The sequence below is a fragment of the Lepisosteus platostomus genome, chromosome 3 (genome assembly GCF_059453375.1).
Source record: "Lepisosteus platostomus isolate fLepPlt1 chromosome 3, fLepPlt1.hap1, whole genome shotgun sequence".
NCBI lineage: Eukaryota > Metazoa > Chordata > Actinopteri > Semionotiformes > Lepisosteidae > Lepisosteus > Lepisosteus platostomus.
This window is the reverse complement of record NC_142613.1, coordinates 16689246-16715732: the sequence shown is the minus strand read 5'-3', so window position 1 is coordinate 16715732 and position 26487 is coordinate 16689246. Positions and strand designations below refer to the sequence as shown.

Below are 26487 nucleotides of genomic sequence, written 5' to 3'. Positions count from 1 at the left end.
TTGAACTCATTGTTTGCTGGGTATATGCTCTGGCTCCCCTGCAACCTTCGAGTGGATGAAGTGGATTTTTATATAGAGTCTCTTATTATGGTTTGTTGGCACTGTATATCATCTGAGGAACATAAATGCTAATGCTTGTTATAATATGCAATAGAAATAATGAGATCATCCACATACAGTCCTAAACAATGACACAGTTTTAAAATGACACAGTGCTGTACCTAAAATTGTTCTAGCTTCAGTCTCTCATTTCAGTATAGATGCCCACCTTTTGGGCATTTTGTTCTCTGCACCTTCAAACTGTTTATACCCAAAAAGTTGCAAAATCCCCTAGCCCTCTTCTTTGGATACATTCAGGCATTCATGATCTTCAAATATCATAACATAAAATTAAATGTTCATATACATAAACAGTTCTTAACTGCTGTTTGCACAAGCAGTATAAATATGAAAGTATTACTAAACTTCCACAGCAAAGAACTTGGAAGAAAATGGCTGCTGTCTGTAGACAGGTATGACAATGTGAGCAGCAGAGCTAATATCAAATATCTCTTTCTATAGCGTGACTTGCAATTTCCACCAGACACTGTTTTTCCAACTCGCTTAGCGTCACTGAAACTTGAATTGATATTGCCCCCGCAAAGTCCATCAAGCTTTTCACTAAAATTATTTTTCTCTATCAGTTGAAGAAATCCACATTGCAAGTCAGATGTTTTGCCTGATAGAGAAATCTAATTTTAATTTTTACCATGCTAGTTGAAAGAAAATAATATACCGGAATCAGAAAATGCTTTTGCTCTGTGTGCTTGATAGACCTGTGCAAAATCTGATAAACGAAAGCTCCTCTATAACGTGTAGTTGTTCTTCCATTCACGGTGGTGCCAATGCATCATATTTTATCCAAGTGGACAAAAAGTTAAACTGGTAATACTAATGGAGAATTTTAATTAACTGCAGTATGCAATCCTTAGATTTGAAATTGCCTGAATTGTGGTGCACTGCATGGTAAACAAATATGTACATGAGCATTCTCTGTGTCTGTCCTTTACAAAACATTATGAAAAACCTGGGAAACACACTATTTAGTGAGTGTTTTTTTGTCCAAAATACTGAGCAATATGGCCATCACAAGAGAAGGAGAAGTGTCCCCCACATGTCCAATATATTACTTAATCTATCAGCAACATAAGTATTTTTCTTCATAAAATATTTTTTGAAAGTCAGCATTCAAAACACAAGCTTGATACATGTGTGATATGTTTACTGTGTTAACAAGGTATACATTGCCTCACACTTAGTACACTTCACAGTTGCTCAATGCAACAGCTTTCATCACTCAATGTCATTAGAACAGACTGTTGTTATTATGCTATTGCAAAATAACTAAGAAAATGTGAATAGGTCTAATTTATTTTCACATAGCAATGCTGAACTTTTATTTTCCCATATAAACAATATGTGTTTTGGAAACATCAATCATTTATCAAGATCAAATTATGTTTTATTGCTAAATGCAATTGATTTTAGGATTAATACAATATGGGACACTCTACTGTACCACTTCTTAAGAAAAAGTCAGGACATCATTTAATATAGCTCCATGCTTATGTGCCAGGAAGTTGACATGCTATGCAAACCCATAACAAGGGTTATCCAAAAGTACAATGCAAATGCTTATTGAAATGACTAAGTAAAATACTTGGACAAAGTAAAATAAAGAGCCATAAAAGTTCTTGTAGAAACCTAGCTGAAGGAACATGAGGATAGTACACCAGACCTACCAGCAGAGACTGAGATCCTTTTTGTTAAAAACATGGCACTCATAAGGATGTAACTTTGCATACTGAAATTATACCTAGATTAGGATCTAAGGGATGGGCCTAAAAAAATAAAAAGCATGATGGAGAAAAGGCAGCAGTCAAGATGCAATAGCGTTTTCTCACAACTGGAAGTTCCCCATTATGACACTGACATGAAAGCAGCAGGTGATGTGTCAGATTGGCCTGGTGTGATATCATTAGCTGGAGCCAGCAGGTGAGCTTGAGTCGGAAGGTGTTTTAAGCAGGCTATATCATCAACTGCAAAGGAACAAGTAATAGGTTTATTCCATGCTGAAAAAAAGAAGAAAGAGAACACAACATTTCGGCCGTGGAGCCTTCTTCAGGTGTGAGAGAGACAGGGCAGTAGGCAAAGGTAAAGTAGCGGGAGAACAAAGGTTGGGAGGGAGGAGGAGTGAGAGGCCTTTGTTCTCCCGCTACTTTACCTTTGCCTACTGCCCTGTCTCTCTCACACCTGAAGAAGGCTCCACGGCCGAAACGTTGTGTTTTCTTTCTTCTTTTTTTCAGCATGGAATAAACCTATTACTCGTTCCTTTGCAGCCTACGCATGCTGACGCAGCTACCCACCTGAACTATATCATCAACTGTCAAGTTGCCTTTAATGTGATAAGCATTAAAACACGCATATAAAGCTACATAGATACTTTAACATCCTGAAAGCACTTTAAAAACTTAATTTTGCAAAGTAAATTTTGGCTGCACACCACCGTTAACACCAGTGAATTTTAAGAAACATTTTCTAACAACGCTAGATCATTCGCCTATCTGGCCTGGTTGGTAGTTATGAAATAATTGATCCAAGGATCTTACCTAGCCATTCCATGAGGGATATCAGGGTTTCAACTTGAACAACACGGCAAGGTGGAATCGTTCCATATTCCCACACTTCTTTCCCTTCCCTTAGCTCCAGTATAATAAGGTGCTTGTTTTGACTTTCAATGTCTAATGCAGTTTCTTGCTGACACGTAACTGTTATGTGAGGATGGCTAATCTGACAAAAAAATGATTTTCAGAACTATTTCCTCCATAACATGCAATTTCTGCATTTGTTATTCAAGGGACAATTTTTGAATGCTTTGGCGATAATACAAGGAGGGGATATTTTTGGAAGGTACTTTTCTGCAAATATTGACTAGCTAATGAATGTACTTTAAAACTTTAGTCAAAATAAACTACACAAACACACAAGGTTTCAAGCTAAACGTTCTTAAATTATGATTGTTTTCAATTGATTCTAGTGATTATAACCAAAATGTTCAAAATGCACTGAAAACGTAATTCATAATTTTCTGTTTAATAACTATTTTAGGTAGTCAGACTCTGCCTTTAAAGGGCCTTGTCAACTGGAGTCTTTTCTTGTAACTAAACCATATATTATTTACAATATTACACAAATCAAGAATTAAAAAAAAACTCATGAGCACTTAGTTTGGCCAATTGTACCATTACCTTGGGCGCTAGCCTTGTGAACACACTGTCTCCGAGGCATGTCTGAATGCAACATCTCGGTTCTTATTCGTGCCGTTTACATAGCAAGGGCTTAAGAGTTCAAGCGATGACAAAAGAATGATATACCAAGATCTAATTCTCAAGTATTACAATAAAACATAGATAAAAAAACGAAATAGCTTTGCATATTTCTTCAACTGAATTTATTTCATTTGCGCAGGTTTTATTGTGTGGGTTAAGGGTTTTTAGTGTTCCCTCATAGGTCCAAAATACAAGCTTACATATACCTCTAAATTAAATTTCCCTGCCAATAGCACACCGTGACCAGTGTAATTGCACTGTACAGAAGCTTATTATTAAATTCATTACCAAAAGATGAACCTCTTTTATTTCAGAAATTGTATAACAATTGCATATTGATAGGATGTTCATTTTTTTTAAATCGTGTTCCCGGGAGGGGGTGTATGTCAATCTTGAATATTTTTTAGAAATTAAAATACGATTGAAATTAAACAAGAAAGGAATTTTACGTTAAAACACCAATACTATCTTCATCAACCTAGGGTTTTTGTATCTAACAGAATTTGGAATATTAAATCTCTGTTTCAAATGCCACGTGAAGTTTTGCAAAGCAATGAGATCTTCAAGTTTGGAATCATAACTGTTCATTGTAGATTTTCAGACTAATCTACGAACTAACCAAAGAGAAGATGTCAAAACAGCCTAGGCCTAGATTAATCTGCATTTTTGTCACCGAAGCTGTGACTGGTAGTAAGTGTTATGGAACAAGTGAGTTGTGACAACACAGGCACCGGCAAAGGTGATCTTAACATAAAGCTGACAACTGTTCTGTGTTTAATGTTTCCAAATTAAAAACATAACTCACCAGCTGGTTTCCACTTGACCGAGGCTCCTTGAGTTGGCTGCACGGAACATTAAAAGCTCCGGAGACTAGTTATTCACAAGTGAAATCAAACTTGACACGTTTAGGTGAACCACCATGATGGTTCAAAAAGTGCACGGGAAACGAGCTACGAAACAGGATGTCGGACCGTACCACACGTACGCAAATGAAAATAGATATCAGAAGAAATATAATTCCTTATTTTAGATGATAATGTATTTAATATTATATAAATGTTATTTGAAAATACTTTAATGTAGTTTTAGTTTATATCGTGTGGAATGTTTTCTACATTATATTTTGTACTCTCCCCTACCTTTTACTTTGGTAGTTTATTCTCGTTTCCACAGAAACGAGTGTAAACTATCAGAAACATGGCTAAACTGTTGAAGCTAGAGAGAAGGATAGAGGGTTTAAAGGAAGAATATTTTAACAGACACAGGTAAATTACAGACTTAAAAAGACATCAGAAAAAATATTGTATCTTACGTCAATATTACAAGGAGATGGTTATGTATTGCATTTATTAATTTAGCCGCTCCAGTAAATTACCATAATGAAGCTGTTAAAAAGATAACCAGCAATTAATCAACTATCAGTGTAAATGTAATGAATATTACACATATTGTACTCCTGATATCGCAGATAGCTCTGCATTTTAAATACACTACAAAACAATATTTATCTCGTTTATCAACACTGAATACATTTTACAACTCTGCACAACTCTGGTTCTCAGGTCCAGGAACCCTTTTCTGTCAAGTATGATGTAATAGTCACACCTGACTATAACAAAAGTTATAGCCTAAAACTTCAGTAGTACTTTGAGATGTTTGTGGGCACATCAAAGTACGTTGTGGATATTATAAAGGGCATCTGTCTCCAAGGAGTATTGTGACAAAGTTTTGGAAAATTCCAGTAAGTTTTTTTAATGCTGTATTTCAGGATTGCAGAAGAAAACCGAGGAAAAGAAAACAGCGCTGCTGTTCAAATACAGAGCTGGTTCAGAGGGTGCAGAGTTCGAGCCTATCTTAGGTAATGTTTTGTTTTATCCAAGAGAAGAATCCTTTTAAAAAACATAAAGATTCTACTAAAACAGTAGGAATGCAAATGCAGTGCCTCATGGCTTCAAAAAACATCAGTACAGCAATCTGGTCTTACAATTAGTAAGGTGTAACTATGCTAAAACACACAACATATACACATGAGGGGCTAGTTTCACAGACCAAAATAGTTGGTAACTATTCAGGTAACTTGTTTACTTGATATAATGTTATGTTCTCCAATAATACTGCTGATCACAGTCTGTGAACCAACAGTGTCTGTGTGATGTCAGCATAAACAGACTTCAGCTTGGTAGAAGAGTTTTTGAAACTGTACTGATGCATCATTGTAGCTAGGTAACCAGAATGATGAGAACAATGTATTGTAACTCCAGAAGATGTGTTATTAACTAACATTTGGCCTTCTGTACAGCAATGATCATTTTAAAAGTATGTTCCAAGTATTCCACAAGGTTTTGCAATAACTGCTGCATTAACTTAGTATGGTCACCTTCGTCTGAGTTTGTGATGAAGATAATGATGGGACTTAACTACAAATTCCATAAATTCCACTTGTTTTCAACTGGATTGTTCTAGGTGTGGTAAGTGATGGAAGTCTGTTTTGTGCTGCTCATGCCAACCATGGACTGCTCACTACGGAGGGTATATTCGTTAGCCTGGGTGTTCTTAATATATTTACCAGTGTGACAATTATATTTTAGTGAATAAATGTGTTAAATATGTGTGTCACTTTTAAATCTCATGCAAGTACATACTGTATCATACATATAATAAGACATACCTTAGTCATTTATTATAAAAGGTAATATACTTGCCATACTTGGTTTCAGAACTGTTTTACAAACACAAATAATTCATTAACACCACTAGGAGTGTTTTGCTCATGAGACATTCAAAACCCAATACAACTCAACTCAACTTTGACATTAGATGAGTGTAAATGATAATGGAGAATCCAAAAATATGTTCTAAATAGGAACAGAGCAAGTAAGAACTACTAAGAGACTTGGATGCGCCATTTATATTAGCTTATTTTTATGTTTGTTAACTTGTCCAATGGAAAAATCAAAACACTTAAAATTACTCCTTATTTAGCACTAGTTAAAAGCATGGCCTGTTTGTCACAGTCTATATTTCCTGACATTTAAGGATCTCTAAATACATAATCTGAAGTCTGATCAAAACTAACAATGAAAAATTGTTTTTTACATGTTGCTATTCCTCTCACAATGAAAAGCAACCATACCACATGTACAGTAACAACATTTTAAACTATTAAAACTAAGCTTTAAATATATTTCTCAAATGACATTTGAGTTCTTTAAATGGTTCTTTACATCGTAATGAATAATAATTTTCATAAATCACTACTAATTTGCCAAACGTTTAGTAGCATCTAGACAACCTAGATACTAACAGTGTAAGAAACAGAAACCAAAGTGTCAGCCTTATTCATAGAATTCCCTTTCAAATTTGGCAAATTTCAATTACATCTCAACTTCAATTGAAATAGCTGTTTACTGAAACTGGACAAATTAAGTAAATTCAAACTCACAATAACTCGACCTACTTAGATGCTTATACACAGAAATATGTATACAATATATCTATAAGACAAATCTTTCATTCTCATATAATTTAAAAATTTGTTCTGTGGTATCCTAGCAACATGTCAAATTATAGAATAATATGTAAGTGAAACATACAACTGTATGTTCGAACAGAAAAATCTAACTTTTTGTTTACAGTCAAGAAATGTGTATTTGTGAACTCAAGATTAATAGGAACAAAAAATGCAACAAAATGTATTTTGTTTTGGTATTTCTATGCATATATTTAATGACATCATACTTTTTGTTCTACCCAGTGATTTCAATTGACCATAAGTATGGAGAACATTCATTCTATAAGTACATTTCAGAGTGTCAATGTACAGTATGGGTCATACAGTATGTTCAGGCAAAAACTGACACCCATTGAGCTCACCAAACTCTTCCTGTAACTTGCTTTGCTAACTCTTTTCTGCAACCTCTCTAACATCTTGCCTGTTCTTGTGTTGTTCTGATCTCCAGGCCTTTTTTATTGTTATGTAAAATGCATGCTTAACTGGATTTAACTTTGCCAATGTTACGTTTTCCACTTTTTTTTTCTCCTGATTGACTCTTTAGTAGCATTGGCCGAATGTTTTGGTCATTGTCATGCTGCATGTTTGGCTTTTTCTTAAACATAAAACAAAAGTACATTTAAATATAAAATCATTTTTTACATAGACAAACAAAATATTTCTGGAAACTTCAGAACTCTATCTTCTCACTGGGATATCTAAATCCACTCTAAACAAACTTACTCTAAGTATACACCCGAAGAAGGCTCCACAATTGAAACATTGTGTTTCCCTTCTTCTCTTTTCAGCATGGAATAAACCTAATTACTTGTTTCTTTACTGTAAGTATGTCCAGAATTCAACAGTCGCAATCAATGATAATCAAGTGATCACATTATAGTACTCCTGTACTGGAGTCTTTGCACTGGCTTCCTACCAGGTTTTGTGTCGACTTTAAAATGTGTGTGCTCATGTATAAGGCTCTAGATGGCTTAGCACCTCAGTGCCTATCTGATTTATTACCTTCCAGCTCCCCACATTGCAACCTTTGGTCATCTGATTCTGGTCTCCTGTTTGTCCCCCAAGCTCACTTACACTTTCTGGGTGACAAGGCCTTTTCTTGTTGTGCCCCAGAGCTCTGGAATTCTGTCCCAAAGGATGTTGCATACCCTGAGAGCTTTCAATTCCAGACTCAGAACATTTTTCTTCAAAAAGATTTTTATGTGATTGGTGTCTGTGTCTGCTCCTTGCATCTTCTACTACAATTCTAATCCCTTGTGTTTCTTTGTTCTAATTTTGTTATCCCCTATCTTTGTTACAGTTTTGAGCCTCCTTTCTTTCTCCATACTTCAACTTTTCCATCACTTTGATAAAGGTTCATCTAGGTCTCCTCACTCCATAAAACATAACTCACCTCCTCTTCGGACTTCCTAGCAAATTCTAATCTGGCTTTTCTTTTTTGGTGCTGACAAGAGCTTTATGTCCTTCAGAGTAGGCTTTATAAAACAGCTGTCTTCTGCAAGCTTTGGATTTTGATCCAGTATCTGCACTCTGTAGGTGATGGCTATTGCATCAACATTAGTTTTAGGGTTTTATTTCTAAAGAACTCTGATAATTTTTCTGTCATCACCTGTAGATATTTTCTTTATTAATCTGTTTTCTTTTCATTTTTTTATTTTTCAAAATTGTTGATTTTGGTGTGTCTGGTTTCTGTGCTGATGGTTCTCATTGAGATTTTTTTTATTTCTGCTTCAAAATTGTCAGCTTTTCTTTAACAGAGAGCTTTTTAGTTTTCAACTTGAGCTTCAGCTCCAAACACTGGAATAAAAAAAAGTTGACAGAATGTTCAAAGCTCTTTCATTTGAGCCTAATTGCCCAGCAACAAATACCAGATTATAACTGAATTAACTTTATTAAAAATTAAATTCTTAGAAATTGTATTGATCATTTATGGGTTTTTTTATTTCATAATAAGTGTTTATTATTAAAGTTCATAAAGAAAAAAACTTTTAGGACGGAACCATGGCGTTATGTTAAAGACAAACATTTAAAAAAGCTCACTTAAATTAGAACAGTAAATTATGCAGTAAGTATTTTAGTAAATATGTACATAATTTTTTAAGTGTCTCACTTTAGTAATCCTCTTAAAACTCACTTAAGTCACTTAAATATTTTTATTAATATGGTGCCGAAGCCTTAATAATTACTCATTACTTCCCCAGGATTTAGGTGCTAGAGTTCATTTTGTAATGGGAGAACAAGCTCCTGTAAACATTTAGCATTGCATGGAGTTTCAGTCAGTCACTTTACAAACTATTTTAATTAATGTGGGTAGCTGCGTCAACATGAGTAGGCTGCAAAGGAACAAGTAATACTGTAGGTTTATTCCATGCTGAAAAGAGAAGAGAGAAAACATCTGAGAGAGCCAAGTGCTCCCAGCAAAAATATCAGTTGATTATATTTAAAGATTTAAAATTTGACATGCAGTATCAAAGTGTTTTCTTTATAAAACTTAATGCATACTTGACCTTTTTTCCAGATATTTTCAAATCTTTAAATGTCTTAAATTAAAATAAATGGAAAATTAAAAGAAAATTGCAATCCTCACGGACCTTGCTTTTTATTTCCCAATACTCTCCGAAGAATTCCCAGAGGCAATTTTCATTGAATAGTGGTCCCGATAGCTTTTGAGAGACAGAAAAAAAATGGTTATCATTGATACAGCTAGAATATCATATTGTTTTTGTTTGTAATTAAATTTGACATCCCTTCACCATGAGAATGGGTACTCAAATTTAATGCAGTTCTCATTAGTGTTCCACAAATCATAGTCATGGTATTGTCTATTTGATTGTTACATGATAACAAATTCCTGTACTTCACTCTTAAAAGATATCTGGTTAAGTCCTAGTACTGTAGATCCCTTACTTGCATTTGTTTTGAAAGTACTCCCTCTACAGTTTAAACAAGAAACATAAGAGTAGGATCTAATCCCCTGCAGAGGACTTGTGCTTCATCAGTTTGTCAATCTTTGAAAAGACTGAGCAAGACCCAATAATTAACAGTATATGAAGATTTTCTATACTGTATGTGGAAAAATAGTCAGAACATTATCAAGCAAATTGTAAAATGTTCATATCCATTGAGTGAAGTAATATATGAAAATTATAGTTTTCTTTGCAGCTTTTTTGGGGTTGGTATTGCCTTGGAGTTGTGCTTTTGAGTAGTTTCTCAATAATGTAAGTGACACACTTTGTTATATATCTGTATAGATAGAAGTTCTATCTTCATGAACATTAAATGCTTGTTTGGATAAATTTTTATGCCTGCGTGTATTTATGTGGCATGTATTTTCACTCTATTTTGTCTTGTTCTGCTTATTGATGCTCAGTGACTGAGTCAAATCAAATCAAATTCAAATTCAAATCATGTTGTGGAGATCAAGTTATTGCTCCTTTTTGAACTGGCTGTATGGGTTCAATGCCGAGATAGTTAACTTGTGGGAGAATGTATTCTTCAGCAATGTACTGTATAATTTTTCAGAAAACATTGTGTGCATTATTAAATGCTGTTTTAGGTCTGTTTGCTGGATGCATTCCTTACAGTATTTTGCTAAATTAATTGATTTTTCCCAAAGTGTTAAGTGTAAAATTGCCATTCTTCTGCAATTAAACAATACAAGCACTAGTCATCCAGGAGAGTTTATGGAGATCTAGTCATCCAAGAGAGTTTATGGAGATTGTTTTTATGTAGATTATTCTGATGAATAGGGACCACTAACAGGTGTGTTTTCCTTTTAAGTCCCACTATAAGATTATATTTAAATAGAGATTCAAAACCAGCATTAAACTTAGCTAAACTGCAAAGTCTGTTTTAGTGGAAGAGTGAAGTTAGCTTTGGACTATAGCAAGCCTGAGTGTAGGGTCTCATCATTTTTTCTAAGTAATCTATAATAGTAGTTTTACATATCTTGATTGATATCTTAAAATTGATTTTAGTGAGTGATTACATTTTTACTTTTTATACACCACCCCTACCCTCTCTATCTTATAACACTATTGTTTCAATTAAATATAAAAAATTAAATTAAGAGTAATAATAGACCTGTTAAAAGAAGAATTATAATATTTTTATTCATTAGAAAATGTTTAAATGTTCTCAAAAGAAGCCTGCTTGTTTTTACAAAGCGGTAAGAGTGCAAATATTACACCAGTGTACTCTCTTAACTTTCTAACGCTGTGTTTCAAAACGCTCCAGAAATTGTTCACACCCCTTCCCAACATGGCTAAGCACAGTGATGCCTCTATTTGTCTTGTAGTCCTTGCTTCACTTGTTTCCAAATAGGATCACTGAGCTTATTGTCAGTATATAGGGACTCGACAATGCTCAGTAAATATTGAAAATATTTTATTTTCGAAAGGGTACCTGTATTGACAATCATTATATGGTTATATATCAATATAGTACTGTATCTGTGGCCAAAAATATTGGTCAGACTCTTCTTTTCATTGTCCAGGGAATTTAAGCATTACTGCATTTTAAGCTTTGTCCGAATGGTTCTAAGATGTGTTGCAAGTGATTTGACATCACGTGAGGAAATTCTTGACCTTGTACCCATCAATAGTGCATATCAATAAATTGTGGAGTCCTGCATTATATTATTGTGAATCGTTGTATTGTGTATAGTGTGTTATTATATTATTATTGTGGTCTACCCAAAGGCTGAGAATCATGCATACGGTAACCCTTTGAAGTCACACTTCAGAAGTGTAATGTCATGAAGCAATGAAAGCAATTCATGCAATACTTTTTTTCAAATCCTAGCTTGTCAGTGATCCTTTTTAAATTTTTGCTAAATGTAAGAACAAGAAAACATGCAAACTTTTGATTCAATTTACTATTTTTTAACTTTGTATTTCGGAATTTAATTATGAACAACACAGATACCATACAAGTATATATAAGAGTATATACTGTGTACTAAATTCCTTCAAATTTGAATTGTTTTAATTATCTATGTGCATGTAGCCTGTTTTAGTTTGTAGTCTCATTGTATTGTTCTGCTTCACTTTCAACCTCAAGTATGAAGCTCGTTTACATACATAAAGAGCAGAGTATAGGGCAATTCACTACGGAACATTTTACAAACCTATACAGATTATTATAAGATGAAACAGCTTTGAAACATTATTTAAGCCTTCCTATTACTTTCAGACTTTCATTTTGCTAAATGTACAAGGCTCTTATTTCACCTGACCTTTTAATCTTTCCTTTCAGACTGGTTTCCTTATTTAAATCAGATCATAGAATTTTAGAAATATTCTAGTAACAAAACCTGGGTTGAAATTATTGTAATTAAACCACACTTCAATTAAGACCTAAATGCAATACAGCACATTCTAAAATAATTATGCATCTTTTTAACATGAATCTACATCTGTATCTTTCTGATCCAGCTATATAATTGTAGGACCAACTGTTTGCAAATGTAAAAATAATTCCTGAAAATAAAACAATGAAAAAGGCCTGCTGCATCACTTGATGGAAAGTGCTGCTTGTACTCTTCTCAGATTCATATTGTAGGGTCAGACCTACTTCCAGGCTGTAGGTTAATTTAGATTATTTTAGTTAATTGATTTATGTGTTAAGTGGTTAATTAAGCATAATTTGAGACCCTTAAGTGCTGCTCCTAGGTTACCATTTTCCGGGCTACAAGACTATTTTTTTAGTGTAATTGATTGATTTTTTTTTTTTGTAGCAAGGTTAGTGTAATAAAAACTCACAAGCCATACAAAAATGTAACAGAAAGCTCTACATGCAGATACAGTAAATACATGTGCATAGACAATTGTCATAATTGGATGTAGAAATGTATATATACTAAACATGCTACAGTATATGCTCACGTCTTATCAAGGAGTGAGGTACTGTATAGTTCCAAAGCCTGAAGGACAGTTATCCCCAGAATATAATTTGAAATACATAATACTGTATTTCAAAATATTTTATCAGCTCCAAAATATAATTGCTTCCACATATATCAGTCTCTGTCCTGTTCTGTATAGTCGGTTGTGTCAACAAAACACTTATGCTCTGTATAAACAGGCTCTGTCTGGGTTGTTAATGCAAATGTAAATTTGTTTTTAATTCACTTGCTAAATAAAGGATTTAAAAAAAATAATAGTAACACCAATGACTTTAGTTCTCTATAGTGTTGATATTCAACACATACTTGACATCTATCCAAAAGGATTACCACACATTAATTTCCAATTATTATTGACATTTTTTCAAACACTTACATTGTTGGTGCATGGACAAATACTTCATGTGCTTATCCAGGATCAGAAAGTGGGGATTCAGAAAGTGAGTTCTAGTGAGGATTGTTGCAAGATGGAGCCTTTGTGGGAAGCATAGAGCACAATGCAGGTTATCCCTAAAAGCACATGAATGCTTGTCCCCTTGGACAGATTGCTAGGAGAAAGGGAGAATTTAGAATAATCAATCCAAGCTAACCAGCATCTCTTTGGGAGGGTAAAGAAAATCAGTGTACCACAAGACTCTGAAGCTGCCACCCTAACATTATTTCATATAAGAAATATGATGACATGAACAATAACCAACATAACTATGCAAAATAACGGGTTTATGGTGTACTGTAAGTCAAAATATCAAATGGTGTTTTAAACAAAAGTTAGGGAGGAGAGGTGCTCAAACCCTAATTTCAGTTCTACCTACATACAGTACGTATTAATAGAATGTTTCCAGTCTACTTGCGTATTTCATTTGCACATCATTTCCTCAACCCAATCTTTGACCTTGTAGCAGCTCCCTGGCTCATCTCTCATTAAAATGAAAACGAAGGGTTGATAACCCCACCCTTAAGCATCCTTACGGACATGTTGTTGTTCACCTCACCCAGGCAAGTTACACAAATAAAGCTTTCTAATTGAATTGTGTTTTAATCAGGATTTGTTCAAACTACTGAAATCTATTTAAATAACACAAAACAACACAAAAATGCAATATCACACGCAGACAAAATTGCTTGATTTCAAAATTAATAATAATAATTTCATAAATCATAATAATCATAAGATTGTCATTGCATTGTTATCTTTATTATTACTGTTACACAGTCTCTTTCTTTGTTTTAAAAAATAAAATTATATTGATGAGTATTGAAATCTGTACTTTTTCAGGCATCTGAACAGAAAGGCAACTATTATTCAGAAAATATGGAGAGGCTATACTGCAAGAATACTATACAGACAAATGATAAAGGTAAGGCTGGATGTCTATATTTCCTTGTACTTATCAGCCAAGTAATGCTTAAGGTTAAAGGTTAAAGGTCCACCACACAAACATTGAATGGGTGCAACTGGTTTTCAACTTTGACTTTGACATTTTCTCATCTTACACACTTATAGTATCTGTCATTTACAGTATTCTCTTCAATATATGCAGAGGAAGGATAAACCTCATGAAAATTTTGTTATTGACTTCCACAGTATTAGTACATCTACAATAAGCAGTCTAGATGTTGAAAGTTACCCATGCTTCAGACAAGTACAGTATAAGAAAAATGAGACAATAGAATGCTAATGGACTGAAAAAAGCCTATCCTGGAAACATAGGGTACAAAATGGGGCTAGTCCCTTGGAGATATTTTTTGGTAGGTCCTAGTATTGCTATTATTGTCATAATTATTGAGTATGCTTCTGATGACAAGTAGAGCTTAAGAAGACTTAAAAACAGACTCTTAAACCTTTAAGGTGTATCATACTTAATAAAAAGAAAAAGGTGTCCCAACAAAGGTATTTGTGATGATAACAGAGATCACAGACAGGTAGATGTAACAAAATCAAAAATTATAAATACTCTTTCTCTGCATTTGTATCTACACTAGAAAGAGCATAGTGGCTAATGAGCTCTAAAGAATATTTATCAGTAGCATTACCACCTTGTAGCCTGATCTCTTCAGATCTCTGAAGTTATGTAAGGCTAAGCCTCTTACATACTCGGATGTGAGACGAAAAAAGAAGGAAAAATGAGGCAGGGCTGGTAGGGCAGTATTCCATCTGGACACAAATGTCCAGATCAACACCCCAGTATGGTGTCAGGGAACATTGTGTGCTAAGGAAGCAACATCCTTCAGATGAGACATCAAACAATGGTCTAGACTACTGTTTCATTAAAAGTCCAATAGCTTCTTTTATGAAAATGTATGGGTGCTAATCTCTAAATTCCACTCTTGGTTTGTTCTGATTTTCCTAAAGGTCCCCATTACTTCAACTGCTGATGCAATTGAAGTTGTGTATGGGTAAGGGTACAAAGGCACAGTATGCAGTTGGGTACTGCATTTTAGTCACTTTATGTATATGTAAAGCACTTTGGGATCCTTTGAGATTAAATGTATTATATAAATATAAAATGAATAGTAGTATCATTGGAAATAATGCTAATTACAATAACAGAAGAAATTGGACATGCTAAAAAACAATAATTGTGTTTCAGGAATCCGTATTATTTTAGAAATGTGTGATCAGAGGTAATATAAATAGAACTGAATATCAATAAATTGAGATTTCCTTTATGTAAAGTACTGTTTATCACAATCTACTTATAAATGGATGAAAAGCATTATTTCCTGCTTACCTTTGAAAATGTAGATTAAAAGGCTAAACTCAGAGGAAAGCTGACTAAAGAACCTTTATAGAAAAAACAGCTATGAAGGAAATTAATTTATACATGAAAAACAAAGGGAATATCTTGTTTAGTGACAGTCATTTTGTTTATGTGAAATGATTTTGTTTACAGTTGAGTTGCAGCGGCAATAATACAAAATGTGCTCTTGGAGTCACGTGACCCTGGTAACAGATACCTGCACTACATTGTAATAACCTTCACATTGGTATTTTGGCATTATTTGGCAGTATTATTGTACTTGTGATCTCAAGTCACATTTAAATGTTTCTTTAGTCATTTTAGTTTTAACAACATTTACATTGCTGCTACAAATTCAAATTATTAGCAATAATATGACACAGTCTTAATATCAATTAACAAAAAATTAAATAATATTCAAATTCAATTTGTATAATATAGAATATTGAAATGCTCTTTTAATTTAAAGACGTTATGAAGAAAAATATATTGTATAAGATCACTAATCACAGACAATAAGCATGCACATTAAGTTGGTTTTTAAGTCATTAAAGTAATTAAGTCAGTAATATTTTAATGTTGATAATGTTCATCATTTAGATTAATTATTATTCCCAGAAACAATACTGAGTGTCTTTGGAGTCATTTATTTACAGTAACAAATGCAACTCAAAAAGCCACTTTGAAATAGCTGGTCTTTACTACTAGCTAAATTTCTTTAGGCCACCTTTTCATCTGTCAATTGAACGGCCCTCCCTTGATGATCCTAAAGCCAGCTTAGATTTATTTCCAGCAGCAACAATAACACTGCAGTGGCCGTGGTAATAAAATCATTGGTCGGTGTTGTCGGTTACTGCAGCCTGAATACAGAATGTAGAGTTAAATTTTTTCAAAGTGTGGTGAGATTAATTCAATAGAAATTGGATAAGGATGTGAACAGCAGGGAAAACCTTAGTTTCATTGCCAATAAAATTTAAAATAAAAACTTTCTAGTCTTGGACTGTTCAGCCAGTTTTATGATTTCTCTACCTTCGTTCTACCTTTCTCTTCTATCAGCATCTTTGTGTTCTGAAATACAATCTGGAGTAACACAGATTGTTCAAACTGGCAGAGTGTCATTCATGGCTAGCTGATTGTTTCAGTTTGACCTTGGTGATTTTATATCTGCTTGTAAATTAGTGAACTAAGGCAGCAGTTCATGCAGACACTGCAGCATATGGAAATATATGAACTTTGCCTTTTCACCCATATGCTTTGGCTGTACATCCATATGTTTTTTGCTTTTTAAGGTAACTGCAAATCATGTTTTCTCTTGATCAAGCTTCATTCACAAGAAGTGACTTTTTATAGCCAATAAAAAATCCTGAGGTTGCCAGGATAAAATGTTTGTCTTAAAATGCAAATATTAACGGACAGATTTCAGAAAAATCTGAAAGAGTATTGTCCTTATAGGCGTTGTATATAAATTAACAACTAGGCTTTAAACCTTTGTTATTTGTTTAATACAATTTAAATGTATTTATAACAGAAAACATGTGGACAAAGACCCCGATAGTTGGGTTACTAACAGTTAATCGTTATTCATATGGGGTTATTCATTGCCTACATCCAACGACATACAGAGGACATTATAAATGAGTGAAAATAATGATAAGTTTCATGTTATTATTGAATATGCAACTGAAAATACACATCAAATAATCACAGTATGTAACCTTGAGTTGTATTCTTAAATCTGTAGGATGGGATTAATTGTTTCTTGCAAAAAATACATATTTTTATTATTTGTATGGATATACAAATTGTCCAGTCTTTTAAAATATTCTAATTTTTAAATAATTATATCTGTATCAAGCATTAATCTTATAAAGCACAATCCTTTCACTTACAATGATAATTCACAGTTGTATTTATTTACTGTAGTAAAGCTTTTACCTGAGAAATCTGAGTAAAGTATCTTGCTAAAGGGTATAGAAATGGTCCCACTAGGGATTAAGTCCTAATCACAATTCCATGCTTTTTTCCATTCCAAGGCGATATACATATAGTAAGGAACCTACAGTACTTATCCTCTACTTGGATGTTTTTTGGCAGTTCATGTCTCACCCAAAGGATAGTACATTTTATAGCATAATGTTCACTATACAGTGACAGTGGTTTGGAAATTCTGATCCAGAGCGAAGAGTACCACCTACTGGTCCACTAATACCACCTACATCAACAACCTGGTTTACCGTAAAGATCTCCAATCCCTGTGTTAACCAGGCCTGCCTCCCTTATCATCCTGGATCTGATGAGATTAAACTACAATATAATAACTCTACCTAAATTAACCATTTTTATTGGAATTTGTTTGCTTAACGTTATTTATTAGAAAATGCAAAGGGAACTTTTTCCACTGCCTCAAAAGCTTTGAAAGTTCACTTTATGTTTATAGTTTAGATGAGGTTTAAATGATTAAAGATGCAAGGAAAATCACTCTTTAGCATTTTTTCAAAACAATTATGTACATTAATCCTCATGAGTTCCAACCCATATGGAGTTCAGTGTCTAAATACCGTGAATATAAGACCCTCTGTTTATATCATGTAAACTGTTAATGAAAAAAGCAACATAAGAAGGTGGTATAAAACGTAAATCTACTTGAATTTAAAAATACAGATGCAGCCATTCAAAATGGGTGAGGTATTTCGCGGCATACCCCGGTGGGCGTGTCGCGGTATCACGCGGTATCACGCAGTGTCACACGGTGTCACGTGGTTAATCGCGCGTCATTTGACGCTCTGCCGGAAACTATCCGGCGTCACCTTGTAAAACCGCCAGGGGGAGCTTAACCTCTCATGTATAGCATTTGAGCCTTTAATTTTGAACTGTGTATTACAGCATGTTAATCATCAGTCATTAAAATGTTGGCATATTTTATGAAAGCAAAATTGCTCAGCTGGACAAAAGTACATAACCTACCTTTATCAGAAATATTTATGCATCAAAGCCTTTACTGAAGATATTACAAATGGATGGCTTTGGACAAGCTGTATACTCAAAGTATAATTTCTTTAGCACATTTGTACAAGCACTTGGAATCTGTCCAAGCCATACTTTGTCAGGCATTTTGTTTTACTTCAACGGGCATAAAAACTTCCTTGCTTTTAACAGGGCGTTTCATAATTTCTAACTACGAAAATGATTTAAAATGCGACACTTATCATTCAACTAGAGCTCAAAATATCACAAGGATCCTCAAGAGCACAGCAAAGAGTGTATTAAAAGACACTTGTATTTATCAACGCTTTCTTTTCCGTATACCAGATTTTATGGAACCACTTCAGAAGGGTGTCAGCCAGTCAGATTCCAGGAATCGGTACTTTAAAGGAAAAATACACACCGGTATTCCATTTCTCCCTAACGATTTTAAGCATCGAAGTATTTAACTAGCATGTGAAATAGCGTGTGAAAAAGTGGTAGTTTTAAGCTTTTCTGCCAATATAATATGGAATCGCGTATCTAAAGAATTTAATAACGGTATGATTATAGTCGTGTACTGCGACAGGGCTGTGTAGGGCTGTTTCGCCTCCCTGTTCACGCGAGTTGTCTTGTAGCCTACTGGTCTACGTGCCTGACTAATAACTGGCAGGTTGTGTGTTCGAATCCAGCTGGTGCTGGACTCTTCTTTTAACAAACATTTCTTCGAAAAAATAGAATAGCGATATTATGGACAATCAATTGACTTTTATATTTCAAAATATCACAACATGATCGATTTTAAGTCATTTTTGATAACAATGAATAGTCACCTTCTTCCCTTCTGACAGCGGTTCCTGCTTCTATTGTGTGTGTGTGTGCAATAGAGTAAATTTTTATAGAGAAATGGAGGCTGGACAGTATGCGTTACAATATAAACATTTATATTGATTTAAATCGTGTTCTGATTTAAATCGCAAACGCGTGTTTAATTATGTGTTTTTTAATCATAATCAGGCTAATGCATTTCTACATTTCTGTATGAACCAGTTTAGAGGTTCATACAGAAAGACAGCTTGTGTTTAAATTGAGTGTAAGGTAATTTATGCTTCTAAAGTCATGGTCAGCATTTATTATTGTACTGTGCTGTAAACTTGTTCTGTGCCTAGTCACATTATTTTATAGCGTTTTTATTGCGTTATTAAATCCGGTGGCGCTGTGTGTTAGTTTCCTGACTCCCATGTCACATGGTCTGTGATTGAATCCCATGGAACTATGACTTTATTTTTTAACAAACATTTCTTTGAAAAAATGAAACGTTTCCCTTGGTCAGAGATTAAATAAAACCTCACTCGCACCAAACAAATTTATATTTCTAAATATCACAACATGATCGAATTTAGGTCTTTTTAATAACAATGAATAGTCACCTATGCGTTACAAAATATACATTCATATTGATTTGAATCGCGTTTACGATTTTAATATATGTGTTTAAAGGCGATATACTGTATAAAAGCGCTGATTCCTATGGAGTGTGTTCCGCCGGGGATTCAAAAAATTTATTTTAAATAAGCTGATAAAGCTTAGACTAACTGTATTCTAGCCTGTATTACAACAGAACATTGGACAATGCAACGTAAATTGCAAAAATGCACTTGGAATCTGTCCAAGCCCTCCTACAAAAATTATTTAAACTGCGACACTGATCATTCATCTCTAAATAAACTTTATTTTATATAGCGTTTTAAGCGAATAGGTAATTAGATTGCTCATAAACCTAATCGCTTTTTCTACATAAACACAGCGTGATTGCTCTCTGAAAATGCTTTTCCTTTATATTTAGGCTCAGATTTCAACTATAGATCGTATTATTATAAACTTTCTTGGAAAAATGTATTTTATGTAAACCATGTTTGCTATTAATTCATTTAGGGCTAAAATACGTTCATTGTCTTCCAATCGAGTCGAGTTGACATTGGAAGCTTGCCACACCCGGACTGTTAAACCAACGCATTAGCACGTCAAAGCCCATTGAGGGTATTGAGCCAGTATTGGCTTTAGTATTAGCCATACAGAACATTAAAGTGCCCCTTTTCCATTCAGCGGGTGCCTGAGCCGCTGTGTCCTATCTTCTGACAGTCGCCGTTGTGAATGTCTGTAGAGTGCATCTTATTTTTAGTACTATATTTTTGTATTATATTCCCTATTAATCAAACTCTAAGAGTACGTATCGGCTTGTCCCCTCCTCCCGCCCCTCTCTGTGTGCAGTGGAGCCTCCTGTCCAGCCAGCACGTGTCCACAGACATTCACAACAGCGACATATCATAAAACGTTTGCACATATAGTTAAATTATTACTTGTTTTTCAGGAAGTTATAAAAACACTTGAATTACTTATCCAGTCTCTCGAAATAAAGTTATTTTTCAAGCAATGCAACAAACGTCCGGCAATGTGTTTTTTTTAATCCAACATTGACAGCCACATCTTAAATCTTGTCATTCAGGTCTTTTTTTCTCTAGTTGAATTGTGGTTTACACATCGCACGACTTTAAAAGCTAGAAAGATAGGTTTTGATTCACACTAGCTGGCGAGCCTTGTAAACAAAAAAACTAATAATAATGTAACATGCCACTGTTTGTTCATGAACAAAGTTAAACTGAGATTTCCTTAGATACGCGATTAAAAAAAAATTTGAATCCACATTCCATAAGAATCAGCGCTTTTACAGTATATATCGCTTTTAAAGGTGGCTTCTCAAAACGCTTTACAGGATAAAAACAACCAGAACAGCAACAACAACAATATTGTATTTCATTGCACTTTGAAAACCAAGTAATAACTTAACTATACGTGCAAACGCCTGTGTACCCATAAGTATCTTATTTGCCTTGAGTCCTGGCTATGTCTCTCCCCTTCCCCCCCCCCTCTCCCTCAATTCAGTTCAATTCAAGGTGTTTTATTTGCATGACAGATGGGTACAAGCAGTGTTGGGTATGTATATTGTAACGCTTACGGCCGACAGGCACTGTGTAAGAGCCGGCGTACCAGAGCAGGTGACGTCACCGCCCTGTGATAGCAGGACTACAGCTACTGGCTGTAGACAGATCTCTCTTTAGCTCACGGGGCTAGGTCACTGCAGAGAGACGCGGGCGTCCCGGGTTCAAGCCCCTGACAGAGCCCCCGTTGCGTTACAATATTTTGATATTTACACCCGGCGCGGCACCGAGGGAGCGTCTGCATTTATAACTTAGTTTTTAAAATTAGTCAAGGAATATGAAGCATCTCCTTTTACTTTTAAGTCCCTTAAATACATTGAGCACAGCTTTCTCACCACTTAAGATTGCTTTTGATACCATCCTTACACAAAGCAGAAGGGAAGCAGAAGGGAAATCTTAGTGCCTGAGCATAAAAAGAATAGGATCATACTGCAACGCGTGTGAAGTCCATAAACGATATTAATTTTGGAACTTAAACATACAGTATATGTTTAAGTTTATACAGTATATAAACAATCGCGTATCTCAAGAAATTAATAAGATATAATTATATTCATGTAATTCGTATAATTATATAATGCCAGCGAACTCTTGTTTTTATGTCCACTATAACTACGCTGGGCAAACGCCCAGTTCATCTGGCATTTTCTTTTACGCTGCGGGCATTCTCCTGGTCTGTGTCTTCTAGGATATAATGCCAGCGAACTCTTGTTTTTATGTCCACTATAACAGACAATCTCCTTTGCTTTTAACCGAGCGTTTAATAATTTCCTAAAATGAAAATGATTTACTTTATTTCCCTCACGGGATCAATAAAAGTATCTATCATCTGTCTAAACTATGGGACAGAATTCTGGGGTCTCCCCATACCAGAGATTATGGTAGGGCTTCAGAATGGTGATTGGCTGACACCATCTAACACCCCTCTGATTGGAGAAAAAAGACGTGCTGGTTTGCTATACTTACAGTACTGTACCAGGAAGAGGATTTCTTTCTGTTCGAAACGTGTATTTTAAAAGTTTAAGAAGTAAAAACCTTACAGCGTACACAGATTTCATTATCTTTGTCTTATGCAAAATAATGTTCACCGCTCTGTCTAGCAAATTAATAATAAACTTTATTTTATATAGCGTTTTAAACGAATAAGTAATTAGATTGCTCATAAACCTAATCACTTGCTTTTTCTTTTTATTTAGGCTCAGATTTCAACTATAGATCGTATTATTAATAACCATAATAACAACCAACCAACAAAAACAACCATATAAACATAATACCAACCAAAAACATAGATAACGACCACAATACAAAATCAAATATATCAAACCATTATACTCTCCCAAATTCATCCAATTATCATATTCCCGCCCCTTATGCGAAACCAAACCCTCCTCCCATCCCAGTTTATCCTCTTTATCATCCTCAAAATCTACCTCGATTTTCAACTTAAAGCATTACTGCTTACTGGGTTTTTGGGGGAGGTGTCTTTCGCTGGAAATCTCTGCTTCCACTTTACTCAACCCTCTCTGCCGGAGTGCTGGCTGTGACGAATTAAACCGGTTTCACAGGTATTTTCAAAGTAGGAAGTACAGTGTTAAGTGGTAGCTGGGCTCCTCCCTCAATAGAATCGCTTTAACATGCTAATGCGTTGGTTTAACAGTCCGGGAGTGGCAAGCTTCCAATGTCAACTCGACTCGATTGGAAGACAATGAACGTATTTTAGCCCTAAATGAATTAATAGCAAACATGGTTTACATAAAATACATTTTTCCAAGAAAGTTTATAATAATACGATCTATAGTTGAAATCTGAGCCTAAATATAAAGGAAAAGCAGTTTCAGAGAGCAATCACGCTGTGTTTATGTAGAAAAAGCGATTAGGTTTATGAGCAATCTAATTACCTATTCGCTTAAAACGCTATATAAAATAAAGTTTATTTAGAGATGAATGATCAGTGTCGCAGTTTAAATAATTTTCGTAGGAGGGCTTGGACAGATTCCAAGTGCATTTTTGCAATTTACGTTGCAATCTAGAGCTTTCTGGCAAGAGGAGACACCCAAATTATAATGTAACATAACAACATAAAAACAATAACAACAATAGTGGCTGGGCAAACAATTTTTTTTATCGAAATACAAAATGAGATACTGTATAATGATGTGCATGAACAAAGGTATACTGCAATTTTCCTTAGATACGCGATTAATGCTTCGTAGGAGGAGGCGCTCTTTTCCTCTAGTCTAACAGTCTGTCCACAAACAAAACATTCCTGTTAGACAAGAGGAATTGAAAAAAAAACAATTTTGTCAATGAAAACCGGTGTGTGTGTCTCTCTCTGCTGGATGTCCCTCTCACTCTCTGCTGAATGAATAAAATAATTTTATTGAAAATGCGTTTGCGATTGTCTGGTATTTAATTTGGTCCCTTTTAACTGTTTTTCGATCTACTGTATTGCTTTGAGATGCCACTTTTAAAGGCGATATGTAAAATAAAGTTTTTTATTATTGTTATAGAGAAACATGATCAGATTTTCCCTGGTTCAGAAAAAAGATCTAAAGTGCTACACATAACTTTCTTAATTCGATGTATTTAAAGCAGTGAACTACTGTAGGTGTCACATAACATTCAGAAATACAATCACGTATTTGACAAATAAAAACGATTACAATCTAATCCTTCCACGTTTGATCCCAAAATCCCAAGAAATATAAATCTTGACGGGTAGAAAGCTATTCTGAAAGTTTATTAAGATACTTAGAAGACAAAGATACTGTATCAATTTATGTTGCATTAGCCTGATTATGATTAAAAAACACATATAATTAAACACGCGTTTGCGATTTAAATCAGAACACGATTTAAATCAATATAAATCTTTATATTGTAACGCATACTGTCCAGCCTCCATTTCTCTATAAAAATTTACTCTATTGCACACACACACACACAATAGAAGCAGGAACCGCTGTCAGAAGGGAAGAAGGTGACTATTCATTGTTATCAAAAATGACTTAAAATCGATCATGTTGTGATATTTTGAAATATAAAAGTCAATTGATTGTCCATAATATCGCTATTCTATTTTTTCGAAGAAATGTTTGTTAAAAGAAGAGTCCAGCACCAGCTGGATTCGAACACACAACCTGCCAGTTATTAGTCAGGCACGTAGACCAGTAGGCTACAAGACAACTCGCGTGAACAGGGAGGCGAAACAGCCCTACACAGCCCTGTCGCAGTACACGACTATAATCATACCGTTATTAAATTCTTTAGATACGCGATTCCATATTATATTCCCTATTAATCAAATTCTAAAAGTATGCTTGTTGACTCCGGTATCACGTTAGTTAAAGACTTGGAATACTGGTGTGTATTTTTTCTTTAAAGTACCAAGACCAGCTATATACTGTATGTTTATGTTCCAAAATTAATATCGTTTATGGCCTTCACACGCGTTACAGTATGCTCCTATTCTTTTTATGCTCAGCTACTAAGATTTCCCTTCAGTGGTAAAATTCAATATCTACAACGGGCACAGTAAAGACGTTTACAGTAAGTCTTTCTACGACAGACCAACGGACCACGAGTGCCCCTGTCGGTCAACCAATCACGTACCGCGGTACCCAGCGTCATCTTGCGTCATGATACGCGACACCGCAGCCAATTACCTGCGGTACGTGTCTGTACCGTGCACTTTGAATGGCTGCATCTGTATTCTGTTTTTTATGACACATGAAACCAAAACCTAGAATAATTTTGAACATACTTTGAAAGTTATATTACAGTACTGTATATTCATTTATATTTAGTTTTTAGATTTATTGATTGGTTTAAACAGGGAAAAATAAAATAAATCTTACATTTTCTTACAATTTATAGCAGACCTTTGTGAACAAAAAAAAATGAATTTCCATGCATACACTTCAAGAATTAGAAATGACTTTCAAATTAGAATGAAGTATCATTGACACAACCATAATACAACCATAACAGTAAAACTTAGCCATCTTGCATTTTCACAGCTAGAATGTAAATTACCTAAATTTCTAAGACAGATTCAAAGCTCAATAAAAAGAAGTGTTCAACTTCAGCCTTAAAAATTGCTGAAAGGGGATTCATTATTTATCATGGACCTTATGGAAAAATGTTATCAATGTTTAAACAAAAATCTGGCACCCTATCATGTATCAGTTTGCAAGTATTGCAGTAACAAATATACCATTTGATAAACTGTAGTAGATTCTATTGCCAAATTTCACAGTATCTTAAATATATTAGAGTGTTAAATGACTTTACATGTATCTAATACTATATTTCACTAAACCATGCAGACAATAGTGTTGAATTCTCAGATTTCATTCAGGCCTATTTTCTAAAATGCGGACATATGGTACTAAAGACTCTTGATTTTCATGACAACCACTCATGTAACACAGTACTGCAAATATGATATGCATAATAGGCTGTTCACTGCATTTGTAAATAACATATTGCCTCCAACTGCTTCTTAATTGCACAGATTGTTGATAAATAATCCAATCCCCGCCGCTCTCCACAAACAATTTGCTTTGGATCGAGTTTGGCAAGTCAAATAATGCTAATTATTTATGATGATATAATGTTAAACTGAATATTAAACAAAACAAAACTGTAAAGCACACTTGGGAGGCAGCTAAGGATGTAATACATTGCAGAAATGGTTAGAAAACACAATTTCTAATCAGATTCTAGCTTCCAGTTCCTTGTAGGGCTTAGACAGAATGTACCCTCTCTTTGATTTTTTCTCCTTCTTCTTATTGTTATTATTAAACCAGACATCTTGAAATATGAATTCCTTTTATGTTTCTCACAAGTTTCTCCTGAAATGTGCTCCAGTGAATAAATCATACAATAGTGCATGTCATCAGTTTGTGTGAATATTCCTGCCTTTGTTAGTCTATTCTCAGTGGAGCACCATTGATTATCAAACTCAGCAGAGAGCATTTTACCATCATATATCTCC

At 34.5% G+C, this 26487-nt stretch overlaps 2 protein-coding genes across 2 annotated transcripts in view; one reads left to right on the top strand and one right to left on the bottom strand.

Annotated features, from left to right (window-relative positions):
* Positions 1-4332, bottom strand: part of LOC148674546 (G patch domain-containing protein 2-like) — a 97719-nt gene extending 93387 nt beyond the window's left edge. Inside the window, exon 1 of the mRNA XM_088624742.1 lies at positions 4174-4332. Coding sequence (XP_088480868.1) covers positions 4174-4223 — 50 coding nt within the window. The 5' untranslated portion in view covers positions 4224-4332. The remainder of the gene's footprint in view (positions 1-4173) is intronic.
* Positions 4333-4530: 198 nt separating this feature from the next.
* The window catches only part of spata17 (spermatogenesis associated 17), an 80528-nt gene continuing 58571 nt past the window's right edge, over positions 4531-26487 (top strand). Inside the window, exons 1-3 of the mRNA XM_088624744.1 lie at positions 4531-4633; positions 5137-5226; positions 14061-14142. Of these exons, the coding sequence (XP_088480870.1) occupies positions 4566-4633; positions 5137-5226; positions 14061-14142 (240 nt within the window). The 5' untranslated portion in view covers positions 4531-4565. The remainder of the gene's footprint in view (positions 4634-5136; positions 5227-14060; positions 14143-26487) is intronic.